At 37.6% G+C, this 20,217-nt stretch overlaps 1 protein-coding gene across 3 annotated transcripts in view; it reads left to right on the top strand.

Moving 5' to 3' along the window:
- Window positions 1-20,217, top strand: part of CD109 (CD109 molecule) — an 88,319-nt gene that overhangs the window by 57,832 nt on the left and 10,270 nt on the right. For 2 of the 3 annotated variants that reach the window (XR_002437379.1, XM_021392831.1), the window contains exons 24-30: window positions 3,228-3,309; window positions 5,334-5,562; window positions 6,073-6,238; window positions 7,312-7,502; window positions 10,107-10,262; window positions 10,352-10,417; window positions 16,234-16,370. Coding sequence is in view for 1 of the 3 variants with exons in the window: in XM_021392831.1 (XP_021248506.1) it covers window positions 3,228-3,309; window positions 5,334-5,562; window positions 6,073-6,238; window positions 7,312-7,502; window positions 10,107-10,262; window positions 10,352-10,417; window positions 16,234-16,370 (1,027 nt within the window). In the remaining 2 variants the exon portion in view is untranslated. Of the gene's footprint in view, window positions 1-3,227; window positions 3,310-5,333; window positions 5,563-6,072; window positions 6,239-7,311; window positions 7,503-10,106; window positions 10,263-10,351; window positions 10,418-13,007; window positions 13,177-16,233; window positions 16,371-20,217 lie in introns of those variants that run through there. The other variant, XR_002437380.1, reaches the window with a different exon arrangement.

The raw sequence follows: 20,217 nt of genomic DNA, 5'->3' as shown, positions 1-20,217 counted from the left end.
GGTTCGAATTGAGATACATGTTTTATTTGTCACTGTAGTCGTCAAAGAAGTAAATACGATGAAATATTTGTAACCTAAAGATGAAAAAGTACCACACTTAAAAAAAACATCCAGCTTTTTTTTTTCTTCATGTTTACTGTTGATTTCAGTTGTTGCATTGTATTATTTAAATGTGATTGTTAAGATGAAACTTGTCTTTAGTTTGAGCTGTAACTTTCATAAAATCAGTTTTCAAAAGGATTATCATGAAGTTTAGTTTAAAACATAATTTATTTCACATGTCAAAATCCACTAAATATCTGAAACAGCGACCACGTAATCTGAAGTAAATATAATTAATTTTAAAACTAAGTGTTAGCGGGAGGAAGGAACCATGGCTAGCAGTGGTTACTTTCCTTTTACCAGATTTTATTTACCTAGAACAAAGGCAAAACAAAAGGAAAGTTGCATTTAAAATAAATTCCTTCAGTTCTTGAAATGTTGAAATCACTTCTTCACAAATAAAACTTATGAAAACTTGGGTGCTAGATCCAGGCAAGCCCTGAGCTGGAGCTGTTCGAAACGTGAGACCTTTAAATCTCTCATGTGTCACTGAACTCCTTTCCATCCTTATGTACTCCCCTTTTAGCCTGGCTTAGCTATCCTACATCTTCTGGGTTTCAGCCAGTCCTCTGGAAGTACTAGCATACATCTTCATAACAGGAACTTTCTTTTCCTTGCCTTTCCAGTTGTATGTGTTGACATTTGGAATATCGTTTTTCACATCTGATTGAGTGTCCATTGGAATGAATGCAGTGGTTCACAGCCCTCAGATCTATTGTTTCAGCATTTCTACAGACTTTCTTGTGTTAGATACGCTCATGTTTGAAGATTTTTTGCATAATTCCATGCTTGGGGCTTGGCATTAAGAGGAAAGCAAAAAGACTATAGGAAATAGCTGTCCTCCCTCTGGTTCTGCTCATCTTTCCAATCTTTCCCAATCCTAGTAAATTCAGAGATAAATTTGTTTCTGTGTTATGGCTGCTGAGCAGTCTTTGTTAACTAAGGTGTTAGGCTTAGTTCATTACTTCTGCGCTACCATTGGGGTAGTGGCTATAATCCTTATTACAGAATATTTCCTGTTCAGTGAAGAAGCAGAAGACCTCAGCTTTTGGGCCTTGCAGTCAGGTGTTTTTGAAGAGGAAGTGATCTGTTTGTATACGTACATATAATTATGCTCCTCATGGCACATTATTTTGAGGCTAAAACTTTAACAGCAACTTTCGCCAGTTAATTCCTTTTTTCTTCCCGCTCAAGAATGCTTGACTTCTCAAAATCATTAACTGAGCTGACAGATCCATCAGTATGGGAAGGAGTCACAAGTTTTAATGATTTAGTTAACCACTGTTGTTGTGCTGAATACATTTAGAAAACCTGTTTAAGTGGAAGTTGTAATTTCAAACGCTTTTGAAGAGACAAAAACTAAACTTGATACTACTGTACTGGTATAACATAGCAGTTCAGATTCATCGAATCATAGAATCACCAAGGTTGAAAAAGGCCTCCAAGATCATCCAGTCCAACCATTCCAATCACCAATACTTCCCAATAAACCACGTCCCTCACTACAACATCTAAAAGTTTCTTGAACACCTGCAGGGAAGGTGACACCACCACTTCCCTGGGCAGCCCATTCCAGCACCTTACCATTCTTTTGGAGAAGAATTTTTTCTTCTCCAGACCATTTCCAACCAGATTCAGATTCCAACCTGAATCTCCCCTGGCACCACGTAAAGACATTCCCTTTTGTTTTATTACTAATTACATGGGAGAAGAAGTCAATCCTCACCTCTCCACAACCTCCCTTCAGGTAGTTGTAGAGAGTGATAAGGTCTCCCCTGAGCCTCCTCTTGTCCAAACTGAACAAGCCCAGCTCCCTCAGCTGCTCCTTGTAAGACTTGTGCTCCAGACCCCTCACCAGCTTTGCTTCCCTTCTCTGAACGCACTCCAGGGCCCCACTGTCTTGGATGGATCTTATGGGGCCTATTTATTAAGATATCCAGTATTTTCTGTCATTCCTTTCTGTAGGACTTAGTGATTTAAATACATAAAATCTTGCTTGAGGCTTTTCCTTCTGCCCGACTGGTTCAGTATTCTGTGTATGAATGTCAGGTGTTAGACTAATGAATGTTCTTTCTTAATTACAATAACCAAAATAAAACAGCCAGGAAATAAACAAGGAGGGAAAAGAAGACAAGATATATTGAGAAATGCTATTAGTAAATACTATTGTTGTTCTGAATACACATATAGTAAGCAAAATGTACAGGCAGGAAGGTTTTACAGATCAGAGGCTACAGTGAGTAGTACATTTATGGAGCTCTTTATTGCTAATATTAATGAATGTTGGATCTGCACTACAGTCAGCTCTTGAAAAAGGACATTGCTCCTGGTCATGAGCAGCGAGTCAGCTTTTGAGGCCCTTTTTTTATAGGTGTTCAGCAATCAAGGTAAGAACAAGGTAGATTTGGTCTGGATACTGAGAAATCTTTGGATGCTGCTTAACCAAGTCCCTCTCAAGAAGTTCTTTTAGTTACTTATGAAACATTTCTTTCATTTTCAGAACAGCCTCTTCCAGTATGCTTTCTGATAGCTAGTCCTTTGATTTGCCCAAAATAAGTCGATGAAAGTGTTTGCTTTTCAGTAGTACTTGTAACTTGTAGCTGCTCCTATGCCTTTCCAGTTGGATAATACTTTATTCTTGCTCATCTTTTCTTCTGCTGGAAAGATAGAATGTTTCTCTAGTTGCATGACTTCAGTATTTCAGCTCTTTGAGGAGCTGAGCTATGGCTCTAGTCTGCATGTGCTGCTCTGCTTCTGGAGCCACTGAGTTACACGGCAGTGTGTCTCTACCCTGCACTGTCCCATGCAAGTGGTAGATGAGTGGGAATCACAGAATATCCTGTTTTGGAATGAACACAGAAAAGTCAATGAGTCCAGGGGGAATGGGAGCCCTCCAGGTCTATTTTTATACATAGCTCTTTCATGTTACTGTTACCCACTTTCTTATGGTTTGCTACAGGGTTTTGTATGTTCTTATAGATCTGGGAGTTATTTTATGAAATATTTATTCAAGTTCTACTCTTCACATCCTTAGTAAGTGCCTTGCTTCATGTCAGTAGGAAGTTTATACTGGAACCCACAGAAGAGGAATGTGTTCAATACCTATCTCTGCTTTTTCACTCCAGGATATCAAAGAGAGCTGCTTTTCCAGAGAGATGATGGCTCTTTTAGTGCCTTTGGAAATGAAGATCCCTCTGGGAGCACATGGTAAGTAGTTCTGCCAGATTCGCTTTGGAATTTGACTGTTTTAGATACTTCCCAAGACTAAATTTTTTTTTTTTCTTTTTTGTGAGGCTGCTAAAATTTTCCAGCTGTATTAGCCTTCTGCCTGGTTTTCATTAGGTGTTCAGGCCAACTCTAAGGTCGTCCTGCTGAATAGCATGCTGTCAAGGCCAGTATTAGGGCAGGTCTTTTTAATTTTACAAAAGATGAACAATGAATTATTTTACCTGTGGGAATAGCTGAATGAAAAGCTCTGAGATGTTCTGTTGGAGAGGATAGCTTACCAGCATGGATGAAACTTTAAACTCCTTAAAACAACAACAAAAAAGAGTTTCTTGCTACAACAACAAGGGTGAAATGTTGTTAACCGTATAAAAGCAGAATGGCAACTGGATATTTTGTTTAAATCACCATTGCAGTCTTTGCAATCGAGAGCTCTTGAGTGGTTGAAACCCACTCCAGTTTTACTCTCTGGTGCTCTGTATTTATACATATGTTAAGAAAGTGCCCAGGTGTATTCCTGAGCCTGGGAATATAAACCACACTCTACTGCTTAAATATTAGCATAGACTCTGGTAGCCTTCCAGACCCTGACACTCTCTTGTCGCCTTCCCAGTTATCCCTGCACGTTGTTTGGGGAGAACCCTGATTTAGAAAGTAGTAGAGTTCACTGATGTAGGTACCAGTTGATAGGTGGTAGATGTTTTCAGCAGCCAGAAATAAATTCTAGGCACATTTGACTTATTAATATAGATGTGCCTCAACTGTCCAACTGCTCTAAGGGTTTTGAGTAATAGGACAGCCTGTTTCTGCCTGCCAGTATTGCAGTATTTAAGATATTCTTCTCCAACAGGCTAAAGTGCCATAGACTCACTTTTAGTTCTCTAGTAATGTATCAGGAAGTGAGACTACCTAAAGCATTATATACTTAAATGTGACTCCACAGAGAGCACAGAGCTTTGTCTGAAAGTTTTTCAAAGGAAGAATAACAGTAATTACATTGTTTATTATTGCAGTTGAAACAGTTTAGGGTTAGTCATCACCATTGCCTCAAATAGATTTTCACTTTTCTCCATTCTGGATGCTGAGGTCTCTCTGGGGAATTCTCTGTGAGGTGATTACAGCTACTGGTGGTAAAAAATTTGTCCCACTTACATCCTCTACACCTTGTTTTTGAGACTGTACATACAGCTGAAAAGCCTTTTTAGTGTAGAATTTCACCTTAAGAAACATAGTAAGCATAGTAGTGGAAGCCAGAAAGATAAAGAGAGACAAGTTCCAGCATCTTGTTTAGCTCATCTACATTTGGTTAGTTTACATGTGTGTTTGTGCTTCAGCACATTACCAACTTCAAATAAAACTGTTCCAATTAATCTGTCACTTACTTGGTCCATTCTTCTGGAGCGAGCAAGCACCCTTCACTGACTTCAGTGGGATTTGCATTAGACTCAGATGGAGTGGAAAATGAAGATAATTTATCTTCATTAGCAACCTTGCTAGATATATAGCGCAGTAACAGGTTACATGAATGCACATTTAGCAAAGAAAGGAGTCAAAACAGGACTTCAGATTATTAATGAATAAAATAACTTGTTTCGATGATGTTAGGGGGATAATTGTGATGACTACTATCACACTTACAGTTTACAGTAATGCAGTTATGATTTTTGCCACCTTAGACTAGCAACAGAAGGCAAGAGAGCAACATTTGAATAAAGTTAAACAAATGCTGGCAGAGACTTGGATAAATAAAGACAAACAAAGACTTGGAGTCTATAGTCTGTACTTATTTTTGAAACTTAACAGCTGCAAAAGGAATTATCTTTAGGAACAAGGAAATAGCTTCATTTTTTTGTGGATTAAGCTTAGTCTCCTTTCTTGTCTGGATAAAGCATGTATTTTTCTCTGTGCTTGGAAGCTGTGTGTTGAGTATCTTATGCATCATCATGTTCTTACGTTATGTTAAACAGAAGCTAATTTTGTCATATTTCATTAACCTTTTCTTCCAGGTTATCAGCTTTTGTATTAAGATGTTTTTTTCAAGCTCGTCCATTCATAGATATTGACCAGGATGTACTCATGGATACAGCTAAATGGATTGTTGGGCATCAGAAATTGAATGGAGAATTTCAGGAACCTGGCAAAGTGTTACACAGTGACCTTCAAGGAGGCACCAATAATCCAGTCACTCTCACAGCGTACATCATGTCTTCCCTCCTCGGGTTCCAAGATAAAGAGGTACTGGAATTCATAAATGGAATTTACAATTACTGGAGTACTTCATAAATTCTCATACTACCTGGCAAACACCTGGTAGTTTAAAGAAATAGAGGAACATCCTGAATAGTGACAAAATGTAACCTGATTTGGTAAAATTTCCCTGTACTTTGGCTTACTAATTAAGACAGTATGTGTTGTGAGGCTGTCCATTTTTGTGTACCTTTGCAAAATCTAAAGGTAATTGCTTTTAGCAAGAATATTGTCATGTCTTCAGTCCAGGAACTTAAGAAGGAATTTATGGAGGGAACTATTCTTAGAAGCAGTCATTCAATCAATTTTCTTGAGATTACTAACATTCATAAAAGACAGCACGAAGTTAAAAACGCTGCCTCTGAGGTTCATGTCTGGGATTCTGAGATTTTCAGTACTTGTTGGTTGTTGTTTGAAGATAGTAATGTTTGTATTCCTTTACAAGCTTTTCGTTTACATTGTAATAATGTATACTCAATGTATGATCTTCATTTTCAGCATCCTTATGTCATTAAGAGAGCTACAAACTTTCTGGAAGATGAGTTAAGAGAAGGCATTTTGGATAATTATACTTTAGCACTTGTGACATATGCATTGTCACGGGCAAAAAGTACAAAAGCAAAGGAAGCCTTGAGTATGCTGAATGAGAGAGCAGAACAACAAGGTATTGCACAACAGTCTTCTATGGTTGTATAGATGGATTTTTTTCAATTTTACATATCTATATAGAATTAGAGAAAAAGAGAATCCTTCTTCTAAGTTAAAATACGTTCTCAGCTTGGTAGATAAAATAGGCTAGGAACTTCAAATAAAGCTTTAATTCATAGCACAGCGAAACCTTTCTGTCTTAATTTATTCTTGATGGAAGAACCATGATGCTGTCAAAGAGCATGACTTGTCAGTTCTCCCATGTTATGTGCACTTGTAAGGTCAGTCTAATTAGACAGTTGAAGTTAACTATTTCAGAGTGTTTCTGATTGATCAGGAGGCTTCCAGGAGCAGGGGTGGGAGATGGTTAGTTGAAATAAGTGTTGGAATGAAGAGATGAATGATTGGACATCTTGTGAGCTGATACAGAAATGTATTGTGTTTTCCGTAGTGACCAATAATCTCATCATATTTAGCCTCTTCCAAGTCCAGTATGACTGAATTTTGTTTCCTGTTTAGGGGAAGAACAGAATATATAATAGTAATCAAAGATATGAAAGGTTTTTTTTGTTAAAAATAGTAACTATTCTCTTGCAAAAAAGGAAGGATTTCATGTTGTAGACTAGGAACAGAGCCTCTTGAGTGTCCTCCTTTCATGTTTACTGAGTTAGGCTTTTCAGATGGTCACTTTTGGGAAGGGAGGATTTGCACTTCACTCAAGAACGAACCTGTTGGGCAGCTGTAATGCCTGAAGTTCCTTCTCTAGTGAGCATCCCAGCAATGAGGTGGCTTTTCCACAAGGGCTCATTTACCGGAGCACTTCATACTGAAAACAGAAGGGTCAGTATAAAGTTAATTGAATTTAATTGGAGTTGACTATCTGGACTTCAGCTTTCTTTGTAACTATATTCAACACGTGCTGAGGAAGTACCTAAGCCATTTACTGGACATGCACCTAAACATTCACTTAATTTTAAAGAACATTGCTAGATCCCTTATGGAAGCATAAATTAAGTCTTAAATAAGTCTTTTCTGGAAGTCCAAAGGCTTCAGTCTGTGGATCTGAGATTATTTTGGTTTATTTTTCAGGAGAATTTCATTTCTGGATAACACCTGCTTCTGAAATTTCTGATTCATGGCAGCCACGGTCCATTGATATTGAACTTGCAGCATATGCTCTGCTCTCTCACTTTCATCAGGACAGGTTGGAAGAAGGGATACCTATTATGAAATGGTTAAGTCAGCAAAGAAATCACCTGGGAGGATTTTCATCTACTCAGGTAATACCTTCTCTCAAGAGGCTTTGTTGTATTTTCAGAATGAGCACTATTATCTTCAAAAAAAAAAAAAAGCCCTAACATTTTTTTTAAAATAGTGGTTACTGAGTTTTATTTTGCTGTATCAGCTTTGGTTGCATGCATGTTTGCATTCTTTGCAGGATTGGCATCTTAAATGTGGACTACCAATGTTATTAATTTGACAAGCATAATAAAAAACAGACCTAGAGAGTCAGTCCCCTTAATTATTTAAAATACAAAAACCAAAAGATGTTAAGGAGAAAGATGCCCATGGAAAAGTAGTTAATCAGATTTTCCAAGCAAGTATGATAAATATCTGTGCTTTTGTGGCTTCCAAGGAGAGAAGTCTTTCTATTCTTTCCATATGTGGGTCCTCAAATTCCTGAAGGTCTGTTAGCTAAGATAAGAAAGGGTTTTGGAGGAACAACCTATCTTAGTGCCTCTGTTGGCAGTTGGTCTTAACTTTGTAATGTACTGTGTCCTCATTGTTGCACAGAATTTTGATGGACCGTGAAATTTGGAAGATTTCATTATCTCCAGGAGGTTTCCATGTTATTGAAGCCACATCTTGTAAGCTGTGCTAGCATCCAGAAAACTTAAATATCATTTTGGATTGTGTTACTTTAAATTTGCTTTTAAATTAAGTACAAATGCTGGGGCTGGTCACAATAAAATGTGACATATCTTTGTACTGCTCAGTACCATTCTGTACAGACTATTCTTCCTTATTTTTGTATTTTGTTATTCATAGGAGAGAAGATAGTTCTATTAAATAAAATGTAATTCTCAGGAACCAGACTGGTTCCCTTGAGGTTCTAGTACTTTCCTAACATGTTAATTGATGCTTGTTATTTGAAGAGACTGATTGAAATACTAAATTGTTGAAAAAGATTTTCTCCTTGTTCTTTAGAAATAATTTTTACTTGAAAGTTTGAAATTGAAGTACTGTACAATTTACCCTTAGGGTGAAATTAAAAGATGAATTTAATCCTTTTGTTTTTCTATAATCTAAAATATTTTGATTTCAAAATTGCTCCAAATATCTCTGTGGATGCCTTTTATTAATTTATGGAAATGACCCCACACTTTCTTTTTTTAATATCTGAGATCATTTTAAAACAAACACTTGGAGTGTTTTCTTGCATGAGTTTATCATATTAGGAACTTAATATGAGGGCTGCTCCAAAAGTAATGCCTCCTATTTTACTGTGTTGGCCCATGATGTCAGAGGTAGATGTCGATGGTACGGCAGAAAACATTTTGTTGCCATGTAACAGATGGGAGCAGAAGAACAGTCTGACAAAATGCTGTCTGACGTGGAAGTGTGGGTGAAGCAAAGATGTGTCATTGAATTCCTCCATGTGGAAAAAATGACACCCATTGATATTCATCGACATTTGCTGAACTTTTATGGAGACCAAACAGCTCTGAAGTCACCTTCAGAAATGATAGATAGCATTTCTAGACACCTTGAACTCTGATGCAATTTATAACAAGAAATGTAAATGTGACAAATGTAACTGTAAAGACTTGGAAAAGGCACATGGAGGTATTCCTTGGTTTCTGCTTAGGTAAGGACAGGCATACTTCTACTTTCAGATGTTTAAGGCTGGATTTTCCAACAAGATATTCTAGCTCCTTAGGTCTTTTAGATAGATTAGGTATGTAGATCTGATAGGCTGCTGTAATTTCATTCACTCCAATATGAAAAATTTTTGTAAGTTTGAGCTTGGAAGACATATCTTCAGCAGGAAACAACATATGAGTGGTCTGAATAAAGACAGACTTGCTCAGATGTTCTGCCATTGTCTTCTGCAAAGGAGTAATCATTTTTAAGTATGAAAATAAGACATTCTTTTAGGCTAAATATTGGTCTCCTACTGAAAAATTCTTTCACTTACTCCAAACTATTAGTTCTTCTTGTAGCCCATTAGTTGTATCTCTTCTGTCTTACTGTGTTAAACAGTGGAGTTAGGATCACAGCCATAGTGGTTCAATGTGCAAGCAACTGTTGATAATCATCTGATGTTTCTGGATTTTAAGAAATCAGAGAGATAGGTCATCTTGGACAAGGATGTAGCATAGGAAAGTGGAGCTGTTTCTAATAATTAAGGAGTGGTTTCAGACCTATAGCTTTTGCTTCAGTCATCAAGATACCCTGAAAAATTGCTTTAAAGTGCTAGATATTTAGTGCTTGGTCACTATAAAAATCTACAAAGTAGCAGAATCATTACTTTCTTGACTGGTTTTCTCCTCACTGTCTGCATTGTTTGTCATTCTGACTGTTGTAGATACCAGTGTGTCAAGTCCTCCACATAGCTTGCACAAAACTTCTTTCACCCAACTCTTCATCATGTGTCATGATTTCTAAATGGTTCCCCTGTGTTTTTGTCTCTCTTCTGCTCTGGGATCCTTCACACCAGTGGAATCCCAATGGAGATTTGGATGCAGGTGTATGAAGACCATAGTATAATCAACAAAAGGGACAATACAGACTGTGAGCTCTTGCAGGCATGGACTATACACTAGTAGTTCATTATGCAGTGTTCTTCTGTTTAACACAAAAACATTTATTTCTTTCAACAGGACACTGTAGTGGCTCTGGAAGCCTTGAGTCTATTTGCAGCTCTCACCAGTGCACACAAAACAGAAATGGATGTAACAGTTACAGCAACTTCTTTGGAAACTCCAGAAATATTTTCAATTGACACTCAAAACCGTTTTCTGCTTCAAACCAAGGAGGTACTGTAGAAAGTGAGAAATGCTTTTTTAAAGCTTAGTTCCTGAAAGTGTTTTGAAAATACTGTTTTGGTCATCTGTCCTTCTTTCAGATTCCCCCTGTGCAACCAATGACAGTTACAGTTTCAGCAGAGGGAAGAGGATTTGCTGTCTTTCAGGTATACAATGTGGTTACGTTTTCTAAGGATATGCTCTCTAAAAACATATATTGACATATAAAACATGTCAATAAGAACAACCTTCTGAAATGTCTTAAGCCAATGCCATGGCACTTTACTACTTGAAAAATGCTGTGAACCTAATGTTGTGTGGACATGCATATTAATGTGATTGTGTATGTTGGATGGCCAGTCCACTCCCTTTAATTAATGTTGGAGGATTGACAGTTTTGCAGCACTTCATGGATCAGAGTCCTATCAATGTGAACCTGTCCTGCAGAACTGCAGTGTCAGTTTGCAAGACAAAGGGCTGTGGTGGTACATTGGCAGTCCCACAGGTCACAGTAAAAAAGGCACGTGGACAAGGCATAGATGGCTCATCAGGCATCTGTGGTAAACCATGGAACGTGCAGATCTGTAGACAGCACTAGTACATTACTAGCTATTAGAGGTGGGTTTTTTTTTCTTGAAGTGGAATACAATAATAGCAGAAAAGCTAATACAAAGAAAAATAAAAGAAACATTTTAAAAAAAGTATTATGGCCAGGTTTTCCAGCAATTTTTATGCTGTTCTAAAACAGCATAAAAGACAGAATCAAACAGTCTTGCATACTGCCAACATTATTTGCTTAGCATTAGCCATCTGAGTTGCTTGCTCTTTGCCCATATTAAAAATTACATTCTGATGAAATTATGCCTTCAAAATTTTCCCTATCCTAATGAGAAATATTGTATGAGAAGAAGACAGTATTGGATCTGGCTTTATATGACCACTAATGGATCTCCTTTTCCCACTCTCTGATCTGTGGTGGTCCACATGGGCAAAAGAGAAGACTTTTGATAAACTATGAATAATACAGAAATAGTAGTCTCTGTTAAGCAGGAGAGATTCATTCTATAAAAGTATATAAATTAACTCATAGTTGCAGAATCTATCACAAAACTGGGCAGAGTTCTTACTGGACTCCCGGTATTCATACTTAGGAAAACTGAACGTGGGCCGCCTTTAATAATCTCAAAGTTTTGGTCAGATTCCATCTCTAGTTCCTTCCAATCCACCAAAAGCATGCTGATAGTTGTTAAATATGCTTTTGGATAAAATACCTTCATAAAGAAACCTTAATGACTGCCTCTCAGTGATGAACAGCAGCTCGAGCTACTAATACTGCTCATCCAGCACCATTCTTCAGAGCCCACAGTGCCAGAAATCAGTACTCATGTTTATTCATTCCCAGAAGTGCCAATGATGTTTTCAGCACAGTTCAAAAGCTTCAGAGGGTAATTTAGGTTCACACCTGCAGGCCAAGATAGGAATGAATATCTCAGCACAATTGCATTTACACATTAGCAATTTCAGATATGTGAATATATGTGGAGTGTAATAGGATGGGGCTCCAGAACAGTTAAGATTAGTTAACCTTAATGATTCTTCAGAAATAGTCTCTGATATTAAATTTGTCACAAGAGCTGATCAGAAACTTTTCAATGAATTGTTTCTTGCCAGGAGATGCTGATTTGTTGAAATCACAGAATCAGAATCATTAAGGTTAGAAAAGACCTCTAAGATCATCTAGTTGAACCATCAAAGATCACCTTTTGTGGAAGCATTAGGCTCCAGTTCAGTTTTTGTGAGGAAGCAAGTTATGCATTGGAACCTTCACATCTGGTAAAGACCAAACAGAGCTCTTCTACCCAGGATAACTCGTAGTTACCCCAGTGCTTAGAAGGTTCCTTAGGGATGTATAACACCATGGTTTAAGCTTCTGTTTTGTTGTATGAGCAACATGCTCCCAAATGCCTGGTATTCAGGAACCAGCACCAGGTTACCTACTTCATTGAGGCCACTGTGCTGTTGCCTTATTTCCTTGCAGCTTTGAGTCTGAAATTCAAAATATTGTACTTAGCATGCTGAAGTAGTTTCTCCGATAACTTTTCTTAGCTGGAACCAGTTCTTTCCTTCTGCTTCCTTTGGCAGGTCTGGTATTCTAAAACAAAGTGCATTAATGCCATTTGAATTAGATTTCTCTTTTTCCCAGACACAAGCTAGATCTGGGTCTCATTTAATAAATCAGATAGCATATGATATTGTGATCACATTTCTTCAGCTGGGTTTCATTGTCTCAGGCCTGCCAAAGTACAGTGGTGAGATTCAATGTTATGGGATTTGATTTTCTGGCCAAATGTAGCATGTCAAAACAGTAATTCATTTAAATATCGCAAAAGACAAGATTCAGTCCATTAATGGAAAAGGCTGCTTTCCCAACAAAATGGATTCTTAGGAAAAAAAAAAGTGTTTTTTTTGGTGAAACCTCACTATCTGTGTGTATGGTTTGGCTGTGCCTTCACCCTTGACCCCGCAGGATCCTATAAAAATAGATTTCTTTTGGATAGTGTAACTGCAAAAGCAGACACTTGTAGTTTTGTGATCCTGCTGCCAAAAAAGCCTCCTAGCTCATCCCTTCATTTTGTGTAAATACACTATAGATGTCCTAAGACAATTACTCTGCAACAGAGAGGATGATCGTAGCTCTAGGGTATATGCACGGGTCCCCATAGAGAAAGGAGTCAACAAAGTGATTTTCCCTAACAGGTCTGCTGAAAGTCTTGAAAGAAACATCACTACTGGGAACCACTGTGAACTGAGCTTTACAGATGCCTCAGAAACATGGCATGTCCCATGCCTTCTGGGATGCCACTGAAATCCAGGACTGGCAACAACGGCAGGGCTGGCAGGCTTAAGGAAGATGGATATGGGCAAAGTGAGCAAGATCTCCTTGATCTCCTGGTCGTATATAGAAAACACTCTGGAGAGGGCCTTACCTCTCATTCTTTACTCTGTGGCAGGAACTATTAGCAGGCATTGCTGTCCTTTCTTCTTACTCTTTCAGAAAGAGCCTGAACTTACTTGTCTGATGGCTAAACCAGCAGTTCTCAAATGGCGGGGGGGAACATAAGTTATATCTCTGGTAGAGGAAGGGAATAAGAAGAAAACTGAAAATCACCTGTTACTCATTATTGAAAAGCACTGACTATTTCTTCCACTCAACATATTTTTACTAGTCTTAGGCAAAGGACTAAGAGTAATTCAGTGTATGGGTCCCAGAAAAGATACACAATGAACTAATCAGTCAAAGTGGGATAGGAAAATAATTGGAGACAATTTCATTGATTTCATGCTCTCACTAAAGTACATTGATACAGCTAGTTGAAGAACAAAAGGGAGAGGGAGAGAGACATTCATTAGGGTAATTTAAATGATTCATGTTTTTTGAAACCTAATGCTTTTCATAGGATCACATACTATTACAAGCACCTCTTCCAAGCAGATAGCTTTTAAAAATTGTTTCTTGGGTTTCTCACCAGAACTGGTTGCAGTATGAGTAGATCAGTTCTGCCTTTAGCTTTGTCAGTCCTTTTTAAAAAGAGTTAAGATGAAACGCAGTTGCTTATTTTGTTGACTTAATGCTGGTTGCTGAATAAAACCCTTCTATTCCCAGCATATAAAGAAGGAGGCTTTAATTAAGCTCTGCTGTGAAAAACATTTTCCCTTCATTGTCGTGAGAAGTCAAGAAAATAAAGTTGAAATGTAACAGCAGTAACTTACTCCGTGAAAAAGCAAGCTGATTGACCTGTTCAGTATGTAGTTTCAGACATCCTGCTGTGGCAGTAAATTCCTGTTCATTAACTTTTCATGGCAAAAGTTAAAACAGCTTTGTTTCTGTGATGACAGATCATTGTGGTGCTGCCAGCTTGTCTTTACCAAATTTTCTGCATGCCTTTAACTGGCAAGCTTCTAGTCTGGCTTTATCCTTAGAACTGCCTTTTTTGCAGAATGGTTGTGTAGCTAAATCTTCACTGTTGCACCACTGTTCTGAGTGCTCATACAGAGTTGTCTCTATGCTCATACAGCATGATAAATTGAGGAATGCTGGGCAGGGTGACAGGAATTATATATGTGCAAATCGAAAGGCAGAGCATAACTTTCATATTAAGGAGAGATGTAGCAAGAAAAGCAAAGATGAGAAATTAAAAACTCATCAGTTTCCACTGACTTGCTGTCCTATAACTTGGACAACCCTCATCATACCTTTAAATTTGGACTGACAGTTTTCTTTTTGCTGCCAGAAACTGTTCTAAAGGGATTATAGTTTTCCAGAAGCCCTCTTCATTCCCTTTTCTTTAGCTGAGCAAAGTTCATAACAGGGCCTTGCAAAGGGGAGTTATTTGAGTCAGTGTCATGGTTTTATGATTTTCGGTTATTGGTATTCCACATCATAACATCGTGTACCTGGTTCTCAGAAGAGAAGAACTGCTACCAGGGGGACTTTGCTCCCCTGTTACTGTTTTCCAGTCAGAGGGAAAGATAAAAACTCGCAGATCACGAGACCTTCTTTCTCTTTCCGCCCGTCTCTCATCCGAGCAGCATCTCGCTCCCCAGCCATCTTATCATCGGTATTAGAGTAAGGCCTACTTTAATTTTGGACACTCTCTCTCATTGTATTGATCAGCTTAAATTGTGATTATATTGTATTATAGTGTGTTATTTTGCATTCTGATATCTTATTTAGTAAATTAGTTTGTTTCTCCTCAGATCATTGCCGCTGTTTTGTTCTCAGGCCCATCTCCTTACCCTTTTTTCCCTTTTCCCTTTCCTGGGGTGTGGGTCCCCCGCCCCATTAGTCACAGAACTGGGCTGAACCAGCCCGTAAACTGTTGACAGTCACTCTGATTATGTTTGTACAAAAAAACACAGAAGGTTCCCCCATGCCCTGCCATCTGTTTTATCTTGATGACTGGGGGTACAGATGGTGATTATTAGTTTGTATGTGAAAACTGTGTGGAAACTTCTGTTGTTGAAAATCACAATTCTGTCAAATAAATGCAAACTATTCTTTTTTTTTTCTTAATGCATGATATTCTGTCATAGCTGATAACATTGAGAGTATTCAGTTGGTTCCTCAGTTTCAACTCCATGTTTCTACTTTGGCTATTGGCATTATTAATTTTATAGAATGTTGAGATAATCATTTATCCCCCAGTTATTCATACCTCCTTTAAGGGCTTCTGATTTTACCAGTCTTCTACCATTGTTTCAAGCATCTTACACATATCTACACTAAAAGAATTGGAATTTCTTTAAACTGTGCTTAATAGATAACCCAATTTTTTTTATTGATGTTACTGTCCTCTATTGGATATCCTGTCATTCTTACTTGGCTCACTTAGCAGAGTTTGGCAGTTGCTGAGCAGAAAGGGTGAGAGCCTTGAGGCAGATTGAGAACTGTAGCTTTGTCTTTGCAGAGATGAAACAAGTGATGAAACTACTTAGTGCATAAAAACTGCATTATTTTGAGAGTGGAGTAGTATGCCGTTCCTCATCTGGTTTGAATGTATGAATGCTGTGACATGAAGACTGAAGACAAATTCTGTGCGCATGCTATGTATTTTTCATTTCCAGCCTTTTTTAACCCAGTGGGTGTCAGCCTCTGAAGCTTACCTTCATTCAGCCCATTTCACACTGTCCGGAAGTAGCAGCAAACATTATAAACCAGCAGAGAGCAACTAGGAAGAAAGTTGCTCATTTTCCTAGAGCTCCCTTGTGTTTGCCTTACAATTGAATTGGTTGGACTGCATTAAAAAATGTTCAGAAAACATGTTTTCAGAAACTTCCTAGGAATCTCATGTGTGCAAATGTCAGGTACAAAGTCACATATCCTGCCTCATGGGATCGTGCCTCTGGAGTTCTACTGTTACTGTTTTAATGATGTAGATTTTCTTCATATGTGTCCTCTAATGACTTTATTTGCAATCTGCAGCTCAATGTTATTTACAACACAAAACACACTGATCGAAGGCTCAGATCTGTCCAAAAAGAAAAAGCTTTTGACTTGAATGTTGATGTAAAGGATGACAAAGATGATATGAACCATTTGACCTTGAATGTGTGCACAAGGTAGGTAATTCTGTTGGAGCATGTCATGTTACTTAAAATGAGGTAAGTTTTCCTTTTGTTTGTATGAATTTACTAGTATATGGGAAATAAACACAGTCAAGGAGAGAGCAAAAGAACTACTTCATCAAAATGACCAAGTTAAACTAAGAAACAATTCATAAGTCAATAAATACAGTGAGAGTTTGACAGGTCTGAACAGATCCCGTGTGCTGAATGGTTGCTGGTCAGATCATAAATGATTTTTTACCAGCATGCACAAATATGATACTTCCTTAAATGTCAGAGTTATATGAAAGAGTTTGTGTGAAATACAAATAAAAGCTTGAAAACTTCTTTGGTACAAATACTTAGGAAAATGGAAAACTATGGATACACTTGAAAATTGAACCCAAATCTTCTACATTCTAGTACCAGACTGTGAGAACTGTGCCATAACTTTGACCTTTCATGAACAGAATGCTTTGCTTTTGATCTAGAAGTAGGTACCTCCTTTTTGTAAAAAGAGAAGCAAGTTTCTGAAGTGCTGAAAACATCATGAAATAGAAGTCATCATTCTTTGTTCATCTCTGTTAATAAACTTTGTTTATGTAATGATAATTTCAACTGAATTTTTGTCTTTGCAAGTATTTTTGTGGTCTCTCATTTACCTGTATATCGTATATTTGTGATTCTAGCAATATAGTGTAAGCATCATTCTAGAGTTGAAAGAGGTGATGAGTTTTGTGTTCAATCTAATTTTATTCTTTCTGCTAAATAATGGAGGGATGTGGGGGTGGGGACATCTCTGTTAGTGTTTCTTGTTCAGTAAACATCTACTAAGTACTGAGCAGAGATTGCTGAAGTATCATCTCAGGACACCACAGAACAGCCACTAAATGCTGCATTGGTAGCAAGTGATAGAGCTGAGAACGGGTAGTCATATTGCATATTTCTAGGTCATTAAAGCAGGTTATTTCTTTAACTGCTTTGTTGCCTCATTTTTATTTGCTGTGAAATTGTCTATACATGTATCTAAACCAAACATACAAAAATGTTCTCATGCAGTTTCCTCAGTAGTCCTGTCTTATTGTGGTTAAAGAGCACTGAGTATTTCACAAAAAACCTTCGGTGTCTCTCTTTATATAGCATTTACATATTTTGTTTTCTCTCACATACTATCTACAAGCATGTTGACATAACTGCTCTCTTTGTGTTTGAGGATCTCATCTGCTCTTTGTCAGTACTACTTCTTGAAATCCTGTTTACTTGTTGGGATATTATAATGAGATCCTTGTAGATGCAGTATTTGGAAAGTACTACCTGATCCACCATGTTCAGTCTCGCATTCCTTTACTTTATATCCTCTTTTTGTTATTTATTTAAAATGTGAACTCATTATGGCTAGAATATTTTTGCACTCTGCACAGGGTAGCTGTGGCTGAAGATGAGGCCTCTAGGTGACACCATGATACAAATTGTCAGCTATAGTGAATATGATGTCAGTGTGGAGAGGACTGATTTAATTTGGGAGATATCCAGCAGGCACATAGCCAGGTCCCTGTTTTCATGTGTTTCCTGTAACCAATTCAGTGATACAGATGGTGAGCAGGGACACTAGAACACAGGAGAGCTCTTGAAACAGAATGAGCTTATTCTCATTTAAAGTTTTCTGTGAACTGTCTACAGCTTTTTAAAGTCTAGCATCAACTCCTGACATGGTTTACATAATGGCTATGGGATAAAGATTGGCTGAGCATCCTGATTTTCTAGCTCAGTGATCTGACTCAGGGATCTATCTCTCTGGGAAGGCTCTAGGCTGATGTTCTAACTGCAAACTGTTCAAAGGATATAGGAATATCTAATGACATAAAACTACTCCAAGAAAATACTTGGAATGTTAAGACCCATCAGCTCTGTCATGAAAAGTGGAACAGTATATTACACGTTTCTATTCTTTAAGATGAGACTTAATCTCAGGTTGCTTGTCTTTGATACACTTGTTATCTTCTTCCCTCCCAAGCTTGTGTATTGTATATAGTATTCACATTACTTGTATTAATTCCTGAATTAGTTTACAGCTGGTCGACTTACTGTCTTTGCAATGTGACATGGCTTTTTGATAGAGAAACCAAAGCAGGTAATTACTAACCCTGCTGAAATCTCAAATGATTGACCTAGCTGTGTGCATGCAGTCAAGTATTGGAGGCTGCAGCTTGGCTGTATTTTTCTCACTCTAATCTGCAGACTGCTCTTCCTTGTCTAAGCCAGCTTCATAGTGATTGGCCCATGGTCACCTCAATTAAGTGTCACTTCTGACACTGGATCAGATGATGTCTCATTTGTGGTTAGAGGAGCTTGCTCCCTGTCTGGGAGGCACATACTCAGGGCTGCTGTTTTCTTCTCTGGTTGGTCTTGTCATCTGCACGCTATTTTCAGACAAGCAAAACTAATCACTGATGGTTCTACTCACTCTATTCTTTCTGCTTTCTACTACACTAACCAGTGCTCTTTCCTCCTCTTTGTGCCTTTCAACACAAAATAATCTCAGTTCTTCTGAGTTACCAGTTTCAAGTAGTTTTTAATTTCTCTCACTGGTCGTTCTTCTCTTTTCATGGTATTTTTTTTTCTTTAATAAAACCATGGAGTTTGAGAGGTAATACTGGGAGCCACCCTCAATGCTTTGTCTTTTGTAATATTTTAAGAGAGCTAGAGCTTCATAACTTCTAGGGTGTATCTTAGTCACTTCTTGGCAATAACATGCTGGTTATTTACTTGTTGATATTTTGGTGGCACTCCAAGATACCTTAACAGGTTGGGTATTTTTGTCCCCTCTCATTGGTAATTAAGCAGAAATAATCACATGCAGCTCCAATTCAGTTATTTGTTTTCAATAGCAGCTACTTTGGTGCAGCCCATCATCCAGCAGATGGTTTCATTTGTTTCTAATCTCATGAGCCAACTGAAGTCAGCAGTTGTTCTTCATTTGTTTCACAGTCATATCTGTATTCAATCAGCCGTGCTGCCAGGCTTAACAGCATTGCTTTGAATGCAAGTCTTCCCTTTCTTTAAACCATCCAAACTTACAAAGAAATAGTTTTCTTCAATTTCTTTCCACTAATGTCAAGCCTTCAAAACGAGGGCTGGAGATGCTTCTATTCTAGTATAACAATAGTCATTTACCCTACATGCCAAGAGAGGAGGGGGAATTCTTCTGCCACCTCCTCAATTTAAAAAAAATATAGTCTTTTGCAGGTCACTTTAGTGTTACTTGTTACACAGAGAACCATAAATATATTTATATATTTATATAAATATATATAAATATATATTATTATTTATATATATATATTCTGTTGTGCACCGTGGTATATATAAATAAGACTTGCTCACTAGAGCAATGCTTTTAAGTTCAGCATCTAATCCTCAGGTTGGGAGAAAATATAATAAGAGGCATTGTTTAGGAAAAATGAAGGAACTCAACTTATTAAATTTTCTTTTTCCAAAACGGAATGAATAACATGGATATTCATTTTAAATCTGAATCTTTGAGAAACAATGTGATTATGATTTTGTTAATGGAACCACCATTCTATATCAAGGACTTAAAAAAAAAAAAATCCTTTATTTCACCCTCCAAAAATGAATAAAAGCAAGACAATGCATCTGTAAGTGGAAGCATGAATATTTTAGTTCAAGAGTCCCTACTGTGGTTTCTTAATTAACTCCTTTGATAGATGTGTTTAATTGCAATAGTTCCTTCATATTTGTGATAAACCTACACTTTAAGATGCCAGTGAAAAGCTCCTAGTGGTGTCAGTGTAGTCTCTCATGGTTTATATACTGAAGTTCTGTCAGCGCTAAACCTAAT

This window comes from Numida meleagris, chromosome 3 (assembly GCF_002078875.1).
Source record: "Numida meleagris isolate 19003 breed g44 Domestic line chromosome 3, NumMel1.0, whole genome shotgun sequence".
In the NCBI taxonomy this organism is placed as follows: Eukaryota; Metazoa; Chordata; class Aves; order Galliformes; family Numididae; genus Numida; species Numida meleagris.
Note: the sequence above shows the minus strand (reverse complement) of the source record. Positions and strands in the feature narration are given on the sequence as shown.